Source organism: Arachis ipaensis, chromosome B02 (assembly GCF_000816755.2).
Source record: "Arachis ipaensis cultivar K30076 chromosome B02, Araip1.1, whole genome shotgun sequence".
NCBI classification, from domain to species: domain Eukaryota; kingdom Viridiplantae; phylum Streptophyta; class Magnoliopsida; order Fabales; family Fabaceae; genus Arachis; species Arachis ipaensis.
This window is the reverse complement of record NC_029786.2, coordinates 104,595,829-104,619,218: the sequence shown is the minus strand read 5'-3', so window position 1 is coordinate 104,619,218 and position 23,390 is coordinate 104,595,829. Positions and strand designations below refer to the sequence as shown.

Below are 23,390 nucleotides of genomic sequence, written 5' to 3'. Positions count from 1 at the left end.
TTTCATTCATGATCAATATAATATTTGTCAATAATTTAACATTATAATTTAATATATTCAAATACAGATTAATGTTGTGAACTTTATATACAAATATACTTATTTAATTTATCTTATATTAACAGGTACGAGGATAGGAAAATAACAAAATTAATCAATAATCATCCAACGTGAATTTTGGAGTCTAGTTTTTGGATTTTGGATGTGTGATATTTTAAATTTTGAATAATAATGTTTGAACATTTTTTTTACGATTATTAGTTTATTTTTTGTTAATTTTTAGGAAAATCCATATTATTATTGAACAATAATATCCATGATTTTTTTATTATTATGAAGCAGCCATTAATAACATCATTCATTTTGTAAAAAGCCTTAGACTATTTACCAATAAATTTATGTATTTAATTTTTTTTAAGTGATAAATGTAAAAAACAATAATAATTGTTTAATAGACACAACAAATATATGATTAAACTTTTATAAAAAATTTCACTATCTAAGAATTATGTAGACTAAATTCATGTACGGACTAAAATGTAAAAAACTAGGTAATTAATTTTCACATCAAATAGGGTTAAAAATCTTTATACCTGGTAATAAGAGAGATGGAGAATCCTCCAAGAACATGAGCAGAGAGAAACTTCACATTATTAGTGAAAAAAGAGCTAGCCATGTTTTATTATTATTTGTAATTGTGATTTGTGATTAAACTTTATTGTTAAGTTGTGATGAGAACATTTTAGTGGGGGTGTTTTTATAGGCAAATAAAGACAATGAACATACATATAGCTCCGTCAAATTTAATCTACTAATACCATAAGCTAATTATAATCATCTATCTTAATAACTTGAACAAATTCAATATCTAATCTTAGCTAATTTTGTTTATTGATCTAGCTAGAAGTACTTTACTACATGTGTCTACATTTGTAGTTACGTTTTGTACAAAATTGTTGAAGTCAATAGATGTGCTTATAGGTTATTAATAAAGGAAAAAGGTAGGTATATCTAGTTTTGTTAAAGACTCTAATAATGAATAGGTATAGGAAAGAAATCAAAGTATTATCATATGATTTTCTGTTAATAATTATGTGGAAAGCATTATCACATGTATATATTAATGGTTGATTATCACGAAGAGTATTAATTTTCTCAATTTTTTTGTATTAAGTAATTAATGTTGTTAAGTGTGATTTTTATTAGATATTATCTTTTATCATATGATTTTTCTTTGTTTCACTTCAAAAATGTACAATGAAAAATCACACTTTATAACACTAATTAAAAAAAAAAATCATACTTTTATTTATTTATGTCCACCCGTGGTCTTGAGATAAAGGGAAAAAATTATGTGGTCACAATTTCGGTTTTTTATCATGGTCCATATTATGTGAACATGACTCATATCACGGGTTCCCAAATATATATTATATATACATATTACTGATGGTATTTATTTCAATGGTACTTTCATGGTTAAAATTCAGTGTATTTAGTTACATTTCAAAAAACTCCTGTCTTATAATTTGAAGGATCCTGGAGAAATTTCTATTAAGTAGTTGAATTCTTTCAACCAGTTTTTTTATAATAAATATTTAATTATAAAATCTAATATAATATAAGAATTGAATTAAAAAAATAAAAATATATAATTTAATTAAAAAATTGATAAAACATAGCAACTGACAAAGTAATTAAACCTATTTTAAACACCAATACTTTGAGAGTTTGTGACAAGTATTTAACTAGGTTATAATAATTAGATTGTCAACAAATTCTTACTATTTCTATCTCATCTAAAAGATAAGATCTCAACAAACTCCTAAGATATAAGATAAGATAGAACTACCGTCACTAGGGCGATAATCAAACTCTACTATAAATACACTGGCACCCCCCAGATATAACTCACGTTCTAATCTACAAAAATCCTGCTCAAAGACCTTACTAACTTAAGCATCGGAGTCTCTTGCAGGTACTACCTCCTACCTCCTCACGAGAAACTCGGACAGGCGGCACCTCGACACCAAAGAGGTCGGACGTTGCCATACCAAGAGATCTGGACCTCACGTTCAATTCAATCCCAAATCACCGTTTCAAATAACCCTCGAAACATTGGCGCCGTTGTTGGTGACCTGAAATTCATCCCATAACGATGGCCGACAACCAGCACGAAGACAGCCACTCAGTATATGAATCCAAAAATGAGCCCCAACCAAAGAGCAACGTCATTATACTGCCTCCTCCACCTCAAGAACAGGGCCCCTAAGGAGAAGGGTCATCGGCCAACCCTAGACAAACACGGATTCATTCGAAAATCCATCATCTCAAATAAAGAAGAAGAACCTCCACAAACCGCCAAAATATCGGGTCTCGTCCGAGACCAAAGAGATCGGTTAGAACAACTCGAGTACAAGGCTGAACGACAGCGAGAGGCTGAACGATAGTTACGAAAGGAGGTAAGACGACGAAGACAGCTAGAAGAAAAACTCCTGAAGTTGAAAACCGACCTTTGAATTCGAACTACCTAAGCAGATCGGGAAGACAGCCCTCTAGGTGGAGAAGATCCATTCTCAGAAGAGATCATGCGAGCCAAAGTACCCAGGAATTTCAAAACCCCCGATATGAACTTCTACGATGGAACGACCGACCCTAGATATCATCTCAACAACTTCAAAAGTAGCCATGAAATGGTTCGACACCTTATCCCCCAGGTCGGTCACTAACTTTGACAACCTGTCCTGGAAGTTCCTGACCAGGTTCTCCATCCAGAAGGATAAAGCAAAACACGTACTGAGCTTGTTAGGGATCAAACAAGAGGTCGGAAAAACCCTCCGAGAGTATATAGAAAGGTTCAACAAAGCATGCTTGGAAATTTAATAATAAAGAAGAGTAGTAGATTGTGTGAGAATAGAAATTTATCTAAGTGGTATATATAGAGTAACAAAATATTAATTTATTAATAATAACGGTAATATAATAACGGCTAGTTTCTAACGGCTAATTTTACAACGGCTAATTTAATATAATAATATTTAATATTAATTATGATATAAATAATTAATATAAAACTAAAGTTATTAATTAAAAATCATTAAATAATTTGACGTATTTAATTAGATTAATATTACTAACAACTTCGGATAAAAACAAATCTATCTAAATTTTCACTTTAAAAGAAACCAACAGTAACTTATATGACTTGGGAATATTTCTTCAATGATATCAGATTCTGAGCAGGCAGAACAGAACACAGAGTGAACAACAAAAATTTAGAAATTAATATATGTATACAATAATGGACCTCTTCCCATACATACATGATGAACTAACTAGTTTTCATGCATGGTTCATTCATATATGAAATTAAATCTTAACCCCTCCTAATTATAATAAGGTTATACATGTCACTCAAGATATTCCTCAATCATAATTTTTTTTTTTTTTATGAATTTTTAATGGTTGAACTTTTTTGTCAAAAGGGTAGCTCTAAGGTCAGCTACATCAATATCTTTGATGTTCTCTGGTTTGTAGTACCCGGTGACTGGATCTGGGACCCATGACACCTTCTCCGCAGCCGCCGCCTTCTCTTCCGTCGTCTTTGGCCCCATCTTGCCGCCGCTTATGGTGGCTGCTCCTCCCCTAACTGCACTTTGTGCTGTTGTCGCATATCCCTGCCTGTATTCATATAAAATGTCTAGATACATTAATTTTTTAATATATATTATTTTAAAAAATAAAAAATAAGGTTGAATTTAAAAGAAGGAAAAAAGTACATACTAATCTTAGTATGTAACTAATATTATTTAAAATGTCTCTGAATATAAAAATGATGCTGTCTTTTTCATATTTTTGTTTCTCTTAGCTAGCTTCCATGTTCTCCTACTAGAGAAGTTATCATTTATTTAATAATATATTCAAAATTTGTGATAAGTTATATACAAAAAAAAAAAAAAAAACTAGTATATACTTAATTATTGACTTTTACATATGATGAATATATAATGGTTAGATCTATTTTTATAATATCCTCTTTCCCAAAATCAAGAATTTAAAAAAATAAAAAGTATTCATAAACACACTACTTGAATTCCTTCATGAAGGAAAGCATATATAGATTGTAGAAAAATACAAAAAAAAAATCAAATAAAACAATATATAGATGATAGAAAAACACAAAAAGAATAATGTATTTCAACATTTTCACACTATTATAAAAAAATTGCAACTATTTTTTGGGTACCAACCTGGTAATAAGAGAAGAAATGGAAGCCTTCACAGCAGAGAAAGAACGAGCCATATTATATTTGAAACAATCTAGTTAAAGCTCGTTTTGTTTGAAGTGATTTTTGTATGAGAAGAATCACTTAATTAAAGAGGGAAAAAACAAAGAATGAAGAAGCTATTTGATGAGTTTGAGGGAACAAGCATTTCAATGGGGTCTATATATAAGCCAAACACAAGGGAAAGAAGGGACACGTAAGACAATATACAAAATATCAAAATAAGAATAAGAATATTAAGAATAATAAAAAGAATTTAATTTTAATGTATTATTAGTGTAAAATCATTTTATGCGTGTATTTAATTACATAATGTTATATTAACAAAAATAACTACTTTTTACATTAATCGCGTGAATGATCATTTAAAAAAATAATTATAATTATAAGATTGTATAAAAGTTTGATTATGTGAAATACATCAAAATTAAACTCTAATAAAAGTATAAAATACCCTCGTCTGAATTTTAATTAGCATCTACCACATATTTTTTCAGACACCTATTTTCTTGATTCTTAATGGTGTCCCTTCTGATCTGATTTGTGCTCTTTTTTATTTTTATTTTTATTTTTTACCTCAAGTTCTTGGTTTTGTCTTGTTGTCTCAATCTTTTATATTAATATAAATATTTTAGTGTTGTTCCTCTCAAATCTTTTTTAATTATGTGACACACTGCGGTGTGGAGTAGTGATTGATATTCTAAGAAAATGTTTTGGAAGATTTAAGAGAGAAACAAGATAATATCATCTTTAATTTATTCTCTATAGATATATCATTTTGAGAGAATATTAAAAATCACAACTAAATCATCTAGCTACAACCTTAGATTTAGGGGAACTAAAATCAATCCAAACCAACATATATATTTATACACTTCACATCCATCTCAAAAATTTCTGCCAAATAATAACGGAATTTACGCGCTTAATGTTTTATATTGTTTATATAAAAAAACTTAAATACTAATTGACGTGTACCCCATAATAATCGGCGAACAAACTGTCACGAACCGACCCCAAAGAGCGGAAACAAACAAACAGCACGTCATTAATCACAAGGCCAACGTTATCCTCTAAAACCGTTATCCCAAAACAGACGACACTACCCAAACACGACTCTACACAAGTCAAAGATACTGATAACTGCACTCACCTGAGAAATCGGAACCTACGAGGTCCACCACTAACTCAAGACGTCTATAAAACTAATCTCTCTAACTCGTGAAGACTCATGTCACATATCTTACTTCAGTTTATTATTCTTTATCCCCTTATAATTCACATACTTACTTGAGCGTCGGAGTGCTTTGTGCAGGTGCTTCTGCCGCCGTGTTTCAGATACCCGAGGTTAGAACTGTATCATCGTACCTGGACGACGTTAAGCTCCGCCAAGTATCCAGGTGCTCGGTTGGAAGTCACCAACCTCGGCGTATTCAGGATGAAACATTTGGCGCCCACCGTGGGGCCCAATATCTAACCCCACTTTATTTCCACGATACACTTTATTTTCTTCTTTTTCGCAGGGTTTATCAACCTCCCGACATGGCTGACAATGGAGTTCATCAACTCAGCCAGGCCGAACTTATGGCCTAGATGATCGAGCTGCAAGCGGAAGTCAAAAGGCTAGCAGAGCTATCAACCCAAAACAGCAAAAAAAAGGAGGGCAATTCCCAGGGCTCAACCCAAGGCGGCACCGATCTGATAGGTGTCAACCCTCCCAAGGAGAAACTGACCTTGGACAACCCATTCTCTGAAGAAATCATGAATTATCAAATGCTGAAGCATTTTACACTCCCCTCCTCTTTGGAGCCATACAAGGGGATTGGTGACCCCCGGGCTCACATTAAAAAATTTCAATCTATGATGTTTTTTAACGGACCTAATAACGATCCTGTGCTTTGCAGNNNNTTCCCTACTTACCTTGACGGAGCTGCTTTGCTTTGGTTTTTGAAATTACCTGCAGGGTCAATTGCCTCCTTTGAGGAGCTAGCAAGGTCTTTCATCGACCACTTCGCAGCTGCACGGATCTACGTACACGGATCGGACTATCTTAGCACCATCCACCAGGGTCCCCAAGAAAGCTTGAAGGATTATATGACCAGGTTCACAGACGCCACCATGGAAATACCTGATCTCAATCCCGCCGTCCACCTACATGCCCTCAAAGCCGGTCTCCGACCCGGAAAGTTCAGAGAAATAATCGCGGTTACAAAACCAAAGACACTAGAAGAATTTCGGAAAAGAGTAGTGGGACAAATGGAGATTGAAGAAATCTGTGAGGCCGACAAAACTGAAAAAAGACCAAGAAGGAAAGACAACAGAACACCCAGATCGGTGAGCACTAAAGACCTCGGCAAACCATTTAAGCTCACCCCAAAATTCGACAACTACACCAGATTCAACACGAAGAGGAAAAAGATAATCAAAGAAATACTCAACGCCAAGATTATAAAACCACCAGCCATAGCTGGGAGCTACCAAAATCAGCAATTCGTCGACAAGAGCAAACACTATGCCTTCCACCAAAAATATGGTCACACAACCGACGAGTGCGTGATAGCCAAAGATCTCCTAGAAAGATTAGCGCGGCAGGGCCTACTAGATAAGTACATTGAAGGACGGAAGCACAAAGAGAGCAACAAAGACGAACGCCAACAAACCTCCGCAAGCAAAGACGCCAACAACAACCCACCTAAAGGGGTGATAAACTGCATATCCGGGGGATTCGCGGGAGGCGGCGAAACAACCTCGGCACGGAAGTGGAGCTACCGTGCAATGCTAGCAATTAAAGGAACAACTCCACCAAACATCAAAAACACGCCTGACTTAGAAATCACTTTCAACCAAACTGACATATGCTCGGCCGCCCCTCACTTAGACGATCCAGTGGTAATCTCTATCCAAACAGGCGACCTTGTGGTAAGAAAAGTCCTTTTGGACCCAGGTAGTAGCGCAGATGTCCTCTTTTACTCCACTTTTTCAAAAATGAACTTATCTGAAAAACTAATACAACCCTCCTCTGGAGAATTAGTAGGATTCTCTGGTGAAAGAGTGCCGATTAAAGGTTATATATGGCTAAGAACAACGATGGGAGATAACCCGTTATCAAGGACCTTAGACATACAATACCTAATAGTTGACTGCCCTAGTCCTTACAACATTATTCTCGGAAGACCTGCTCTGAATATGTTCAGAGTAGTTATATCTACTTATCATCTATGTGTTAAATTTCAGGCACAAGGCGGCAAGATAGCAACAATACATTCTGACTGTCAACAAGCTCGGCAATGCTATAATGCAAGCCTAAAAAGATCGGACACAAGCCAGAAACAACGTGAAGTCCAATCAATACATGGCACGGAAGTCTTGTCCCTGGCCAAACTTGATCCTCGAGGAGACACCCAAGAAAGACCTCAACCAGCAGATGAGCTCCAGAAGATTCAACTGACTCACACACCGGAACAGGTAACGTACATCGGTCAAGCACTACAGGGACAACAAAGGTCGGATCTGATAAGATTATTACAAGCCAATGCTGACCTATTCGCCTGGACCCCGGCAGACATGCCCGGCATAAACCCAGACGTAATCTGCCACAAACTAGCTACTAACAGGACAAGCCGACCTATAGCACAGAAAAAGAGAAACCTCGGGGCAGAAAAATCAAGGGCAGCCTTAGAGGAAACAGAGAAGCTCCTTAAAGCCAACTTCATCAAAGAAATCCGCTTCACCACGTGGCTCTCAAACGTGGTAATGGTAAGAAAAAACTCAGGTAAATGGCGGATGTACGTCGAATTTACAGATTTAAACAAAGCATGTCCTAAAGATGCTTACCCTTTGCCGTGCATCGACAAGCTCGTAGACAATACATCAGGTTTCAAAAGCTTGAGTTTCATGGATGCATACTCTGGTTACAACCAGATCCTCATGCATCCTGAAGACCAAAGCAAGACAGCATTTATAACTGAGCATGGTAATTTCTGTTATAGAGTTATGCCATTTGGTCTAAAGAATGTAGGTGCAACCTATCAACGACTGATGGACAAAGTATTCCGGCACTAAATAGGTCGGAACATAGAAATTTATGTAGACGATATGATAGCCAAGACCACCCAAGAATGGTCACACTGCGACGACCTCAAGGAAATATTCCAACAGATCCGATCATACAATATGAGACTTAACCCGGAAAAATGCGCCTTTGGAGTTCAAGGAGGCAAATTCCTAGGATTTATGCTAACATCACGAGGAATTGAAGCGAACCCTGAAAAATGCGAAGCAATACTCAACATGGCAAGCCCTAAAACAATGAAAGAGGTACAACAATTAGCAGAAAGAGTAGCTGCACTTTCTCGGTTCTTGCCAGCAGTATCAAGCCGATCATACCTATTCTTCCAGACGATCTTAAAAAATAAAAAATTCCAATTGACAACAGAATGCGAGAAGGCGTTTGCCGAACTTAAGACTATCCTATCATCACCACCCGTGCTGCAAAGACCTATAGTTGGTAAACCCCTATATTTATATTTGTCTATTTCCAATCATTCTATAAGCTCGGCTCTTGTCATTGAGACAGGAAAGACACAACAGCCAGTATACTTCGTCAGCAGAGTCATGCAACTAACGGAACAAAGATATCCGAGGATAGAACAGCTAGCCTTAACACTCGTGGTCACAGCAAGAAGACTAATACACTATTTCCAAAGCCACACAATAATAGTAAGGACAAACCACCCATTAAGGCAGATATTGACAAAACCAGAACTGGGCGGACGCCTGACCAAGTGGTCAATTGAACTCTCAGAATTTGGCATTCAGTTTCAGCCCAGACCGGCCCTCAAAGCACAGATCCTCGCCGACTTCATCATGGAACTGACTCCTGACGAGCACAACAAAACATGGGAGTTACATGTGGATGGAGCGTCAAATCAAGAAGGAAGCGGAGCCGGGATAATCCTGAAAGAAGGAGACGAAGTGGTAGCCAAACAAGCCCTCCAATTCCACTTCTCGGCAAGCAACAACCAGGCCGAGTATGAGGCACTCATAGCAGGACTCAAGCTCACCCTAAACCACCAAGTACAAAGCCTGACAGCACATTGCAACTCCCTCCTGGTAGTCCAACAGATTCGAGGAGAATTTCAGGTAAAAGATCCTTTGCTAGAACAATATTGACTCGTAGCAAAGAATCTAATTTCAAAATTCAGTTCATTTACTAAACTCATAGTACCCCATAATAATCGGCGAACAAACTGTCACGAACCGACCCCAAAGAGCGGAAATAAACAAACAGCACGTCATTAATCACAAGGCCAACGTTATCCTCTAAAACCGTTATCCCAAAACAGACGACACTACCCAAACACGACTCTACACAAGTCAAAGATACTGATAACTGCACTCACCTGAGAAATCGGAACCTAAGAGGTCCACCACTAACTCAAGACGTCTATAAAACTAATTCCTCTAACTCGTGAAGACTCAGGTCACATATCTCACTGCAGTTTATTATTTTTTATCCCCTTATAATTCACATACTTACTTGAGTGTCGGAGTGCTTTGTGTAAGTGCTCTTGTCGCCGTGTTTCAGATACCTAAAGTTAGAACTGTATCATCGTACCTGGACGACGTTAAGCTCGGCCAAGTATCCAGGTGCTCAGTTGAAAGTCACCAACCTCGGCGTATTTAGAACGGAACATTAATTATTAAACAACATACGCAAAATTATATATTTAATTATTTATTCGAACATAAAACTCGCACCATCGAATAAAGGTAGACAACAAGACAAGTGGGAGAGTTTGAGGTCTGAGAAGGCGTTGCGAGTTGTGACTTGTGAAAAGTTATTTCAGGCATTTTATTTTATTTTTTTATGGAATCGCGAAAAGTTATTCTTAGTGTTATTTAATTTGTATTATATACGTAATATATAGGTTGCTATTTTGCTCTTATTTAGAATAATGACGACATTATATATATTGTTTACCTTATTTGAAATATGATATATTTTGTCACAATTCGTAATATATAATACTATTCATTAGACAATTCATATAGTTAAGTGTTTAGTATGACACTGTTTAATATGATAGCCCGAATAATAATACTTTTTAAAAAAGTGAATAATAATAATTTTGTTTAGTATGACACTATAATATTCACTTTTTTTCTTCTTATATCTAGCTATTTAATTTTTATATTAACATTAAATTGATTAAACTTATTATTGTATGTGTTTTAATTTGATATTGCATCTCCTAGCTAGTTCTTATAAGTATCCGATCTTGCAAATTTTTCATTCAATATAGGTTTAATTATTCTGTTAGTTCTTATAGTTTTGTAAAATATTTAATTAGGTCTTTATATATTTTTTCTTTTAATTGGGTCTTTGCACTAATTTTTTTTTCAATTAAGTCCCTCTTGACAGTAATTAGTTTAATTTTATAGGAACCCAACTAAAAAAAAATTTGGTGCAGGAATCCAAATAAAAGAAAAAAAAGTGTGAGGACCCAATTAAAAAAAATTTTGGTACAAGGATTCAATTAAAAAAAAAAAATACAAAAACTTAATTAAAAATTTCATAAAACTATAGAAATCAACAGAATAATTAAACCTTTAATATAATTAATAAAGCATATTCTTATAATATCATAAAAAAATGTGGTTGCTAATTATTTAAAAAAAAAATCTTGTTATTTAGTTCTTATCATGAATTGTTATAAAACTATTTTAGGTTTGCAAAGCTGGCTTCTAAATTATAATTGCATGACATGTTAGGGTTTGTCTGGTTTCAAGAGTTTAAGGTAGGCCATGGATGTTGGACTCAAATTGAGTGAGTGAATTTATTTGGTCTTGTTTTAGGTTACCGGCACTTTTTAAACCTTTAATTTGCCAACTTATTTATTAATTATATTATTTTTTGAATTTAATTTTAATACTCTGTCAGTGTAAAACAGTTTTATATACGTGCATTCAATAACATAACGCTATATCATAAAAAATAACTATTATTTTTATTAACGACGTAAATATAATTATAAAAAAAATAAATATAATAATTACACAATTATATAAAATAATTTATATTATTAATACATCAAAATTAAACTCATTATTTACTTTTGCCAACTTATTAATTTGGAATAACCATCCCCGACCCATCATATTATCTCTTGGTATCTAATATAGTGCTTTCTGCATTGGCTTATCAATGCACAATATAATAATGGTGCCTTATTGAATTATTGGATTCTCCTTAATTATATGCTTTTTATTAGCAGACAAATGGAATGGGTTGAAATGGCAATTGGGAACGGACATAGACATGATGTTACAACATTCTAGAAAATTTCCCACTAATTATCATATAACAATAATCTTCTAGGATCAATAAAAAAATATTTTAAAAATATTTTAAAATATATAAAAATATTTAACTGTTAAATTATATATTCTCAAAAGTTTTTAAAAAATTAGATTTTGATGGTATTTTTTTAAATATGCAAAAAATTAAGACATTTTTATCATTGTTAAAATTTGGTATAGTAGTGCATTTTTGCAATATTTTATTGAATAGCTATAGGCAAAATTATTTTTAAAATGTATGTTAAACGAATCAAGAAGAAATAGAAATTTTGTTTTTCATAAAATATACAAGTGATTTGCAAAATATAAAACCATTTGTTGTCACTAATTAAAAAATAATATTTTTTAATTTTTATCACCATTATTTAAAATATTTTAAAACCATTTTTTTGTCGTTAACAAATCCAAAAAAAATATATATATATATTATTTCAGGTGTCACGGATTTAATTTCTCTGAGACCACAAAGTTCAGAGATTCGACAATGAAACTGTGGACGCGGCCGCAGGAAAAAATAACTGTGTTCCAAGTTGGAAGATCAAATTTGAGTTTGTGATAGGCATAATAATGAATGAATCAAAATTTGTGGCACAGTGGCTTAACCTGAACCTGAAGGACATGTCTACAATCTCTATCATGCATCCACCCATCAAAAAGTTTTATATCCTCTCACGTGTGACCAAACCTCACCCATTAATACTTATATTATTATTATAAGGTTTCATAAAATCTGTTTTGTTGCTTTCCTATACCATACATTCAACTCCATGTGTATGCTTTGTAGGTTATTTTAGGAAAAAGAATTTTTATTTTAGAATGGTAAAAATATTTGGGACAAATTATAGACAAATTTAAAATATAAACAATATTTTTATATTAAATGTTAAAATTTTTCGATAAACATTTGAAATTCATTTGAAAACTGATGCACTTTCAAACAGAATTTACAAATAATGTTATTTTTGTCCCAAATTTGTCGGAAAAAATTTTGGCTACTTCGAAGGATTAGTTATAGTAAAAGCATTTAAGACTAATTATAGACAATTTAGGATAGAATTCACATTTTTCAAAATACATCCCAAATCTGTCTGAAGTTAGTGTGCATATTCAGATGGAATACGGACGAATTATAATTTTTGTCCAAAATGTGTTGTTAATCTGTATGAAAATATTAGCACTATCTAAAAAAAATTTGGCGCCAAAATTTGGGACAAAATTTAGACAAATTTAGGACAGAATATATTCTTCCATAACCTCCATTAAAAGTTGTTCAACATTTGTCACAAATTTGTCCGAAACTAAAAAGTCATTCAGAATAAATTTCGTCTGAAATTTTTGTCTGAAAAAGTCTTATTTCTAGTAGTGATAGTTTCGTAAAATTTTTAATTAGGTTTTTATATTTTTTTAATGGGTCTTTGTACTAAATTATTTTTTTCAATTAGGTCCCTTTTAGTAGTAATTGACTTAATTGTATAGGGATCCAACTAAAAAAAATTAGTGCAGAGACTCAAATAAAAAAAAATGTAGGGATTCAATTAAAAAAAATTGATGCAAGGACTCAATTAAAAAAAAAGTATAAGGACCTAATTAAAAATTTCATAAAACTATAAGAAGTAACAGAGTAATTAAACCTAAAAATTATTATTAAAATATAAAACAACGTGACTTTAATTTTATTAATATTTTTATAATCATTATAGCTATCGAAATGTTTTCATAGTAGAATTTGCTATGTATATAATAATGCAAACACAATAATTATGTTTTAATTTAAGTAATAATTTGGTTATGTAATAAAAATTATAAGACTAATTAAGAAGATTAGATACATTATTAATAATAAAAAATTCAAAAGAGATAATTAAGAGTCACCGAAGACTTGAAAAATAATGCAGGAAACCATAGTAAAAACTAAAAGAAATTAAATTTAATTTTGATAACTCATCATCTATATATCTATATAGTATATGAAAAATATGATGATATGTGTTCTGCATAGATACATAGTCAAACACCTTCTAATTTTAGACATGAATATATATTCCAAGAACACTCTGATATATAAAAGACTCGGCTTTCCTGTGCTCTAATCTTATCTTTTATTAATTAAGTAGCATTATTATTTCATTATCATCATAACACAGGTCATAATATAAAAATTAAAGTAGTACAACAAACAGAACTTTAAAATATAAGGGCATGACCATGCACTTTGATTTCGGCATGTTTATATTTTATAATATATATATATGTTAACCTCTTGAATTTATTTAATGAAATATATATAAAGTAAGTAATTATAAGATATGATTTAAGCATAAAGTAAAAGCGATTAGACATTTTAAGTTTTCATAGTTATTTTGTTCCACTTGGTTTAAGCTATGTATCCTTTGGAGAATGACAAGGGTCATTTAAACATTATATTTATAACAATATAATTAATTCAAGAGAAAATGATAAATAGGTCCTTCACCTTTTGTTGTACGGATATTTTCGTCTCTAACCATTGAAAAATATTTTTAAATTCTTGATCTTCACAAAATTTGGACGGATCAGTCCCTCCGTCCGAATGCCTCCATCAGGGACTGATCCGTCCAAATGCCTTCGTCAGAGATTGATCCGTCCAAATTTTGTAAAAATCAGAAACTTAAAAGTATTTTTCAATGGTTAAGGACAAAAATATCCACAAGACAAAAAGTTAAGACCTATTTGTCATTTTCTCTTAATTCAATTCACTATATATTTGGCTCAATGGTCCCCCGAATAAGCTGAGCCATTTTGACCTTTCTTCTATTTTGGTTCCTTTCGGTTATTGGTTAATTATATTAATGCATTTAAATATAATAAACTTTTTCTGTAGTGGGAGAGAATAGAATATTGTCATGAATATTAGGTCAGAGATATTTGAATGATCCTAGCCAATAATTAAAATATACATTAGATTCTGAAATCTGAATGAACCACTTCAAATACAAAATAAAATAAAATATGAAACCAAAAAAAGCATGCACCGTGGAATTAAGTGGAAGATACTAGTTTGGATTGACTTTGTTATATATATGATTTACCAATGAATTGTCAACCAAACCATAACCATTAATTAACTTGTGAATTGTGATCTACATTCGCCAATTTGATGTATCCATATCCCTTTGAAGAAGTAGTGTGCAATTTTGTCACTTGCTAGTTGCTACATACGTGTGTTTGTTATAGTACTTAAAAATTGGTGTTTAATTATCAAAAGATAAATAATTAATAAAGTTTAAATATTTAAAATTTATTATAAAAATAAATTAAATACCAAATTATAAACACAATAAAATTTACTTTTAGTTTTATACTTATATTTGAAAATTATTTGAATTATATCTGTAGACACTGATGCTGATATATGATATATCTATCACACGTCAAACAATAATCAATATAATTATTATAATATAATTGTTCATACCCTGTCTCAATACTAAGACCTACGTCCAAATAAGCTAGAAAGGCCCAATTTATAGATTGACCTTCACATGTAACCAACCTCCTTAGAAGAGGTCGGATTCGACACAGACTCCGCTCTATGGAAGTTGGGAGCGTATAAATAACTGCCCTTAAAATCTCTCAATCCACTTTTAAGAGCCATATCTCAACTTTCCTAAGATAAAGGGACAGTAACTACTCCAGCGGTGGTTATTGGTTCACCACTATAAATACACTGACACCTCTCAGGTATCATTAAGTTCCAATACTCTATAAACCTGAAAAACTCTTTACTGATTTAGGCATTGAATGTCTTTATAGGTATCACCCCCATTCTTTCATATATACAAGTCGGACGGCGGCTCCCGGACGCGAACAAAGTCGGAGACTACCTCCTTCACAAGTCCAACTCACTAATCTCCGATTACCTATCGTAACAATAATTATACTAGAATAAATTATATATAAAATAAGGATAAAGTACTAAATTAGTTTTTTTATCAATATATTTATTTATTATTCTCTTTAGTTTTATAAAAAATATTTTATTTAAATAGTAAGAAGGATGATAAGGTGAGTTGATATAGCAAACTAGCAAAGGTTCTGATCACACATTCCAAAAGAACATAGGTCCAAACTTCTCTTTGATATATATATAAAATCAATAAATATTTTCGTAAAAGTTCATTGAACCTGAATCCCATATAGATCCTGATTTTAGTACGTTAATCGGTATTAAATTTATCTAAGTTTGTTATTTTTAAATATAAAAAAAAAAATACAGGACGCCGAAAAAATAAATGAAGTAGGGAATAATGAAATAGATCTTTAGCATGCTGATAATGAGGTTAGATGTTCTTATTATCGAATTTAAAATACCTAGGACATGCTTAGTTTTGTTGTTATTATTATTTATGTAGTTTCCACATCACTCACGCTAACTTTACACAACATATATAAAAGTCATGTGATCATGTTTATTTATCTATTTGGTATATTATTAAGATGCTTCCATATAAGATGATCCCTTAGCTTGGATATAACTAGGATATTTAATTTATGGAAAAATATAGATAACTAACAAGATTTTTGAACAATGTGTAAATAATATGAATCAATAAAATTAAAAAAATAAATTTAATTAGTAGCATTAAATTAAAATATAGTATATTTTTATTTGATTGATAGTTGTTTATATTGTTTAAAATAATCATTATTTACCTAACACTCCCCTTAAATCCTAAACAACACAACATTTGTGTAGGCGTTAATTAAAAAATAGGGTGAATGCATTCTTCTACATTAATAATAAATTATTATCATATATGTGATAAGAAAAAGGGTCTTATTAATTATAATATTATCATATATTATCTTGAACTTCTTCTAAAATATTTAATTCATCATACTGAAAAGAATTTAGAGGATAGTTCAATTAGATTCTGTTAATATTATAAGTGCAGAAAATACATAAAAATAATTTTACATGAGAGAAAATAAAAAGAAGTAAAGAGTTTATAAGAAAAGAGATTTATTAATTTAAAGAATTTTTTACGGTAGTCCAACAAATTCACATGTAGTGATAAGAAAAATCACGAAAAAAATATCAATTTATTCTTTTCGAAAGATTTAATTGTCATATATTGAGAGTATATTTTTGTTATCAAATTAATTAATTTATATGAGATAATAGATAATAGATGGTTGAGTTAACATTTTTGTTGTTACATAATACTAATATATAGAAGGTATTTTATGGCAACTAGTCAACTATAATGATTATAAAATTTTGATATGACTTAAAAAATATAATTAAAATTAAGGTTGCATTAGCTATCATAATTATATTTATCATATAATTCTCTAATATAAAATTTGATTGAATATTAGTGTAGACATGGTTTTTACATTAATGTACATAAAGTAATTAAATCCATTAATTTTTGCCAAACAAAATTTAGGTTGTCAAGTGTCAAGAACTTAAGATTGTATTTTTTTTCAAGACAAATAGAAGCAAGTTTTTATTATTTTTTCATTAATGTTTTGGTCTTGAACTCTTTTTTTTATTTTTTTTTCCATTTGTTTTGAACTTTGAATCATTTTTTTCTTCGGAAACTTTTTATTTGCCCCTACTATTGGGCTTTTTTTATAGAATAAGGTTCAAACAAAGAAACTTAATGCCATTTCAAACATGTTAAAAAGTCCAAAAGCCACAACCCATGATTAAACGCAAAACAAAGTATGACCAAGAAAAAAGAAGCAAAACTAAGGTTAATTGAGCCCAACATTAAAATAAGAGTAATCTTATCTTTGGTTAATTTAGAAAAGCTGATTAGACCATTTTTGTAGAGAGGTAAAAAAAAAAATGAAAAAGAAAAAGAGTTGAGCAAAAAAGAATATACCTCTAAAAAGACCTCAAGAGACAAGAGATACCGGCTCTAACAATATCTAGTTGGTTATTTTTATTTTCTAAAATTAGAAGTGAGATTTAAATTTGATATCTCTAAATAAAGACGAAAAATTATATTATTTGAACTATAATTCGTTAGTTGGTTGATTAAATCAATAGAAAAGGATAAGTTGGTCCCTGACATTTTTGTCCCTGACCTTTAAAAAATACTTTTAACTCTCTGACCTTCACAAAACTCGGACTGGTCAACGGAAAATGCTTGTCACGCGTGGAAATCTTTCCTCTCACGCGTATGTGTCGTCTGGAAAATTTCTCTCTCACGCGTATGCATTTGTCAAAAAGAATACTAAATTAACATTTTGATGTACAATGCAAGGCTGTGATGATGCAAAAAATAAAAAAGAAAATGAAAAAAAAAACCAACGAAAAATATTACTAACAGTTTCATCATTGTAACTTTCTCTAATCAGGCTGTATCATTCTTACTTTTCTCCCATTTCATGCCTTGATATGTTTGTTTGAGTGATTTAAAGTTTTGAAAGCAAAAATGACTTAAAAGAAATAAAAAAAATGCAAAGTGGAGAATTCATGAAAAAATGAAGTATTATTAAATTCATGGTGACGTGTAAGCGTGACTACGCGTACGCGTGAGACGAAAGTTTTTCACATGACCGTGAGAGAGGAAAGTTTTCCGGACAACGCATACGCGTGACAAGCATTTTCTGTTGACCGAGGGACTGATCCGTCCGAATTTTGTAACTTAAAAATATTTTTCAATAACCAAAAACAAAAATGTCTGCAGGACAAAAGGACAGATACCTATTTGTTTTTTTCTCTTAAATCAAAAGCTTTTGTACAACCAAAAAAAAATTCAAAAGCTTTTATTTTTATTAGAGTTTACGAATTTAAAAGTGAAATATATATATAATGTGTTATCGTGCGAAGCACACCTCATAAATTGACGATTTAGTCCTTGTCCCTGTAAAACGACGTCGTATATAAAGTTCTCTACTCCTCTTCAGTGTTCGGAAAAGTTTCGTTCGAAGTTTTGAAAAGAAGCTTTTCAGAGCCAGAAAAAAAAAGCGCTTCCAACCAAAAATCGATTCCACTTCGAAGAAGAAGAAAACATGTCAAGTAAACTGAAGGTGGAGGAACTGCGAGCTCACCTCCAACAACGTGGACTCGCCACTACTGGAACAAAACCCACTCTGGTTAGTGGTCACTACATTCTCACATTAATCGCACTATTCACCATATTTTTGTTCCAATTTGAAAAATGAAGAGTATAATTTTGACAATGATGTGTTTAGTGTTAGTTCAAGTTGTTCAAAGTTAGTTTTTTCTTAAGTAATTCTCAAGTTCGAGTTATGTGAATGATAAAAAAAGTTTTTTTTTTGTTTAAATTTCTTTATTTATTTTATTACTCGAGTTAGATTAGTTAGAGTCTAGTGCATTTTGAAGGATGATTGTTCTACAGGTTCGGAGACTTGACGCTGCACTTCGCAAAGAAGCTAAGGAAAATTCTGTTGGTAATGCTGATGGTTCTGGGTATGGTGTTGGTGCTGATGGTGATACTTTGTTATTGGCGGGTAATAAGAGAGTGAGAGAGAGTGAAGGTGATGATGGTGAGAATGGTGACTCTAATCGTGGTAACAAAATCACTTCCATTGAGGAGCTTCGTGAGTTGAGTGTTCAGCAGCTTCGACAACAAGCTTCCCTTCATGGAATTCCGGCCTCTGGTTCCAAGAAACAGTTGGTTGAAAGAATCTCTCAGCTGTTGCGAAAGGGTTCTGATAATGTAGAGGATGGTATGCTTCTCATTGATGCTATGCAAATGGCTTTAAAAGTTCTTATTTTGATATGGGAGAATTTCTTTTCCATTGATGGAAGTTCTATCCTTGTGAATATTTGTTGCATTTGAATGTTTTAATCTCAATAGTGTGGACCGAGAACGCAATATAGGTGTTTCTATAGAATGTGAAAACTAATCCTGACATGTTAATTTTTCGATCCCCAGTTAACTTCTAAAGGAGGTATTGTGATATTGCCTCCTAAAATTGGTTATTTATTGTTGTTTCTAAGTTCAAATGTAATCATGTTAAGTTTCAAGTTCCAACTCCGACTTTGTTTGTCTGAGAAGAAAAATGAGGATTGAGGATACTAGTGGTTCATTATTATATAAACATCTTATAGTAGATGCTTTGAGATTTGGGAGTGAAATGGATGATTCTGAGAATGGGTTGTCACTTTCCTTGTTACTTAGTTTTGAGCATAGGCATTGCATATTTGGTCTTCCTTGTTAGTATTTAGAGTAGTGAATATGATGTGTCTGCAGAGGAGGCTACATCATGTAAAGAAGAGGAAAAGATAGTGACTGCAACCAAAAAGGGTGCTGCTATTCTTGATCAGTGGCTGCCGGATCATATCAAATCACAGTATCATGTTCTGCAACTGGCAAGTTTCTAATAGTTGTTGCATTGCAAATTTTGTTAGCGAGATACTGTTGTTGACATTGATACCTTCTGTTCAGTTTGGATAGTTAATTACTTGTAGGGGTTTAAATTGACCAGTGTTTTTCTTAATACGATGCAGGGTGGTGAAGTCTATGATGCCATGTTAAACCAGACAAATGTTGGGGACAACAATAACAAGTTCTATGTGATTCAAGTTCTTGGTTAGTCGCAAATTTGTGTCACTTGGCTTGTTGAAAGTTTGCTCTACTTTTGGGTTTATCATTCCACTGGTTTTTCTGACCACCTGTGTCATAATTGCTCTCAGAATCCGATGATGGCAGTAAATTTCTTGTTTACAATAGATGGGGAAGGGTAGGTGTAAAGGGTCAAGACAAGATACACGGACCTTTCACATCAAGTGCGCATGCCATTGTAGAGTTTGAAGATAAGTTTTTGGCCAAGACCAAGAATGCTTGGTCTGATAGGAAAAACTTTATTTGCTACCCAAAGAGTTATGTATGGTTGGAAATGGATTACAGCAGCAAGGAAGAAGAATCTACAGTGAGTACTATTGACTTGACTATTCCCCTTATTACATAATCCATTTTCCTTTTACTCATGTAACTTGAATACTTAATGTGCCTTTTGTAACTAATTCTCATCCTTTTGAAATTAGTTCACGTTATCTTATATAAGAGGAATTTTTCTTTTTCATATTTATGGATTTTGGAAAGGACTTCACTCATTTCTTGTTGATGGTAATTGATGTTATCTTCCCTTGTGGTTATGCTGGTGGAGAGGAACCTAAAGGAGGAAGAAACTATTTTAGTTGGTCATTCTAAATGGGCAGTTGCTTTCAGGTCACAGAAAGTGCTGGCCATGAATTGAAAAAGCAACCTCTGGAATCAAAACTTGAGCCTTGTGTTGCAAAGTTTATATCTCTTGTTTGCAATGTGAGCATGATGAATCAGCAAATGATGGAAATAGGTTAGTTATTGCTCCCTTCAATTGGATGAGTTCTGGACCATATTATCCAAAAGCATGCTAGACATTCAGCTTAGTCTTTTAAATCATCTAGATGGTTTCCAAAGATACAACAATATCAAGTCAATACTCATTGTCATGCTTTTGAAACCCCTTCTTTAAAATTTTGATATAGCCTAATTCAATATTCGTTATCTTTAGCTCTGGGATCTTTTTTCAGGGTATAATGCAAACAAGTTGCCCCTTGGAAAACTTAGCAAATCAACAATTCTAAAGGTAAGTATTAGGGCACCACAATTGTATTTTATTTTACTTTATTTTTTGGCATATGTTTAATTTAATCTATTGTTCCTTTAGAAGTTCATCTCATACTAATTTTCTGTGCTTCTATAATGTTGTTGATGAAAAATCAAATTTCATTGATACTGTTGAACAACCAAAGTACATCTGGGTACTTATTGGTGGTGGAAAAAAAATTGCACCACGAGGTGAAGTTTCAGTGTTATATGGAAATTATTTTCCCCCCTTTAATCTGCTTTTCTCTATGCTTTTAGAATATAAAGTTAAACCCAAGGTCGTTAAATCTTGATGACACGCACAAGTTATATTGTAGATGAATCTTTTGTTCACATCATGTTGGGAACTGCTGTTTCAACTTGCATGCATTTTACATCCTGTTTTCTAGAAAAATAACCGTTTATATTTCTTAAATAATTTAGGGCTATGAAGTTCTCAAAAGACTTGCTGATGTGATTGATAAATCTGATAGGAGAGCCCTTGAGCAATTAAGTGGGTAAGAAGATTTGGTACTTTGTTGTTCTCAATGTTCTATGCTCTTTTATTGTTTCGGTTGAAGTCATTTACCTTTTCTTACCTATTTGCTTTTCAAAGAGCTGATTTGCCTATATATCATGACTTGAAATTTTCCATTTGAGCTTTAAGAAATTGGATCACCTCATTATCTAATTGGGTTCATTGCTTATTACAGAGAATTTTACACTGTAATTCCTCATGATTTTGGATTCAGAAAAATGCGTAAGCTCTCTCTCCCATACCTTTTTCCACCTGCCCATGTACTGTTTTATTCCATGGTTTAAATTATAATTGTGATTTTTTCACAATTAATTGTGGGTTTTGTGAACTCTTTTCTCGGAATCATACTAATCGATATAGAAATATAAACAGGAGACTTTGTTATCGACACCCCTCAAAAGTTAAAGCGAAAGTTGGAAATGGTAATCCTTTATTCCTTTTCTTTTTTCTTATATGTATTCTATATGTGGTGGCTACTTGTTATGGGTGCTGTTATATTATATATTTTCGTTTAGTGCTTTGTTTTGTTTCCCGTTAACCTCAGCAGCCTCCTTGTCCCCTGAGGCTATTCACCATCTTCCTTCAATTTCCTTGCAATGGTTCAGAACAGTAAATTAGTTTTACCTATTTTTATTTAACTTGATCTTTTTTGGCTCCTTGTAATCAATTAAAGGTTGAAGCTCTTGCTGAAATTGAGGTTGCGACAAAGCTATTGAAGGAGGATAAAGAAATGCAGGTATCTCTTGTTTAAACTTCTTTCTTGTGGATGGTTGGCAGTATCTGGAATTTTTTCAAGCATTCTTATCAAAATTTATTTTGGATACTGCCATAGGTGCTGAACTATGATAGAAATGTTTATGATATAAAATGTTAAATTAAACCCTAAGTGATGATGAATTACTTACGGATACATTTTATTCCAATCTTCTAAACAACATCGGAGTGAGAAAATATTATATGGTTTTGTTTTTAATTGTCATAGTGAAATGAAGGGACAGCATAGACTAGTTAGTATGTTAGGCATCACAAAATATTTTATTTTGAAATAATTATTTCCATTGGTATATTTTTTGAAAATTAAACATATGATGTTCAATTTAACACAATCCTGTACAAAAAGGATGGACTCCTTTCCCGATGATATCTACTTTTCTAAATTACTTTCTGTATAGACTTGTTATACTTTATGACTGATCTTGGAATTGCTGTAGGGAGATCCCCTTTATGCACATTATCAACGCCTTCATTGTGAACTCTTACCAGTTGAATCTGGTAGCAAGGAATTCTCCATGGTAAGCAATGATGTTGTCTTTTCCTGTAAAATATTAAATCAGACCTTGCTGGAGATGTGAAGCATAAATTGTTAACCCTGACTCCTACTGGTCTCATTTGATATCATGTTGTCCCTGTTGATGTCATCAGATTGAAAGATATATGAAGAACACTCATGCAGAAACACATTCAAACTATTCAGTGGAAATTGTTCAAATATTCAGGACTTCAAAAGAAGGAGAGGCTGAACGCTTCAAAAAGGTGTGATTAATGCATGATTGAATAAGAATTTTTTTTTTCTGTGATATTTTCTTCTGCAAATATAATATATTCCAACCC

General features: G+C 32.4%; 3 protein-coding genes across 4 annotated transcripts in view; 1 reads left to right on the top strand and 2 right to left on the bottom strand.

Annotated features, from left to right (window-relative positions):
* LOC107628585 (indole-3-acetic acid-induced protein ARG2-like) overlaps positions 1-733 on the bottom strand; it is a 2,205-nt gene extending 1,472 nt beyond the window's left edge. The window contains exon 1 of the mRNA XM_016331213.2: positions 594-733. Coding sequence (XP_016186699.1) covers positions 594-676 — 83 coding nt within the window. The 5' untranslated portion in view covers positions 677-733. The remainder of the gene's footprint in view (positions 1-593) is intronic.
* Positions 3,206-4,442, bottom strand: LOC107626179 (indole-3-acetic acid-induced protein ARG2). The gene is made up of 2 exons (XM_016328996.2): positions 4,251-4,442; positions 3,206-3,681 (listed from the first exon to the last, which is right to left on the bottom strand). The coding sequence occupies exons 1-2, from the start codon at positions 4,301-4,303 to the stop codon at positions 3,459-3,461; spliced, it is 276 nt and encodes a 91-aa protein (XP_016184482.1). The 5' UTR covers positions 4,304-4,442; the 3' UTR covers positions 3,206-3,458.
* The window catches only part of LOC107626174 (poly [ADP-ribose] polymerase 2), a 6,977-nt gene continuing 2,124 nt past the window's right edge, over positions 18,538-23,390 (top strand). Inside the window, exons 1-13 of one of the 2 annotated variants that reach the window (XM_016328988.2) lie at positions 18,538-18,740; positions 19,007-19,337; positions 19,865-19,983; positions 20,122-20,203; positions 20,308-20,543; positions 20,843-20,969; positions 21,187-21,242; positions 21,686-21,759; positions 21,955-22,001; positions 22,152-22,201; positions 22,453-22,515; positions 22,991-23,071; positions 23,202-23,312. In XM_016328988.2, the coding sequence (XP_016184474.1) occupies positions 18,657-18,740; positions 19,007-19,337; positions 19,865-19,983; positions 20,122-20,203; positions 20,308-20,543; positions 20,843-20,969; positions 21,187-21,242; positions 21,686-21,759; positions 21,955-22,001; positions 22,152-22,201; positions 22,453-22,515; positions 22,991-23,071; positions 23,202-23,312 (1,461 nt within the window). In that variant the 5' untranslated portion in view covers positions 18,538-18,656. Of the gene's footprint in view, positions 18,741-18,990; positions 19,338-19,864; positions 19,984-20,121; positions 20,204-20,307; positions 20,544-20,842; positions 20,970-21,186; positions 21,243-21,685; positions 21,760-21,954; positions 22,002-22,151; positions 22,202-22,452; positions 22,516-22,990; positions 23,072-23,201; positions 23,313-23,390 lie in introns of both variants that reach the window. The other variant, XM_021116509.1, reaches the window with a different exon arrangement.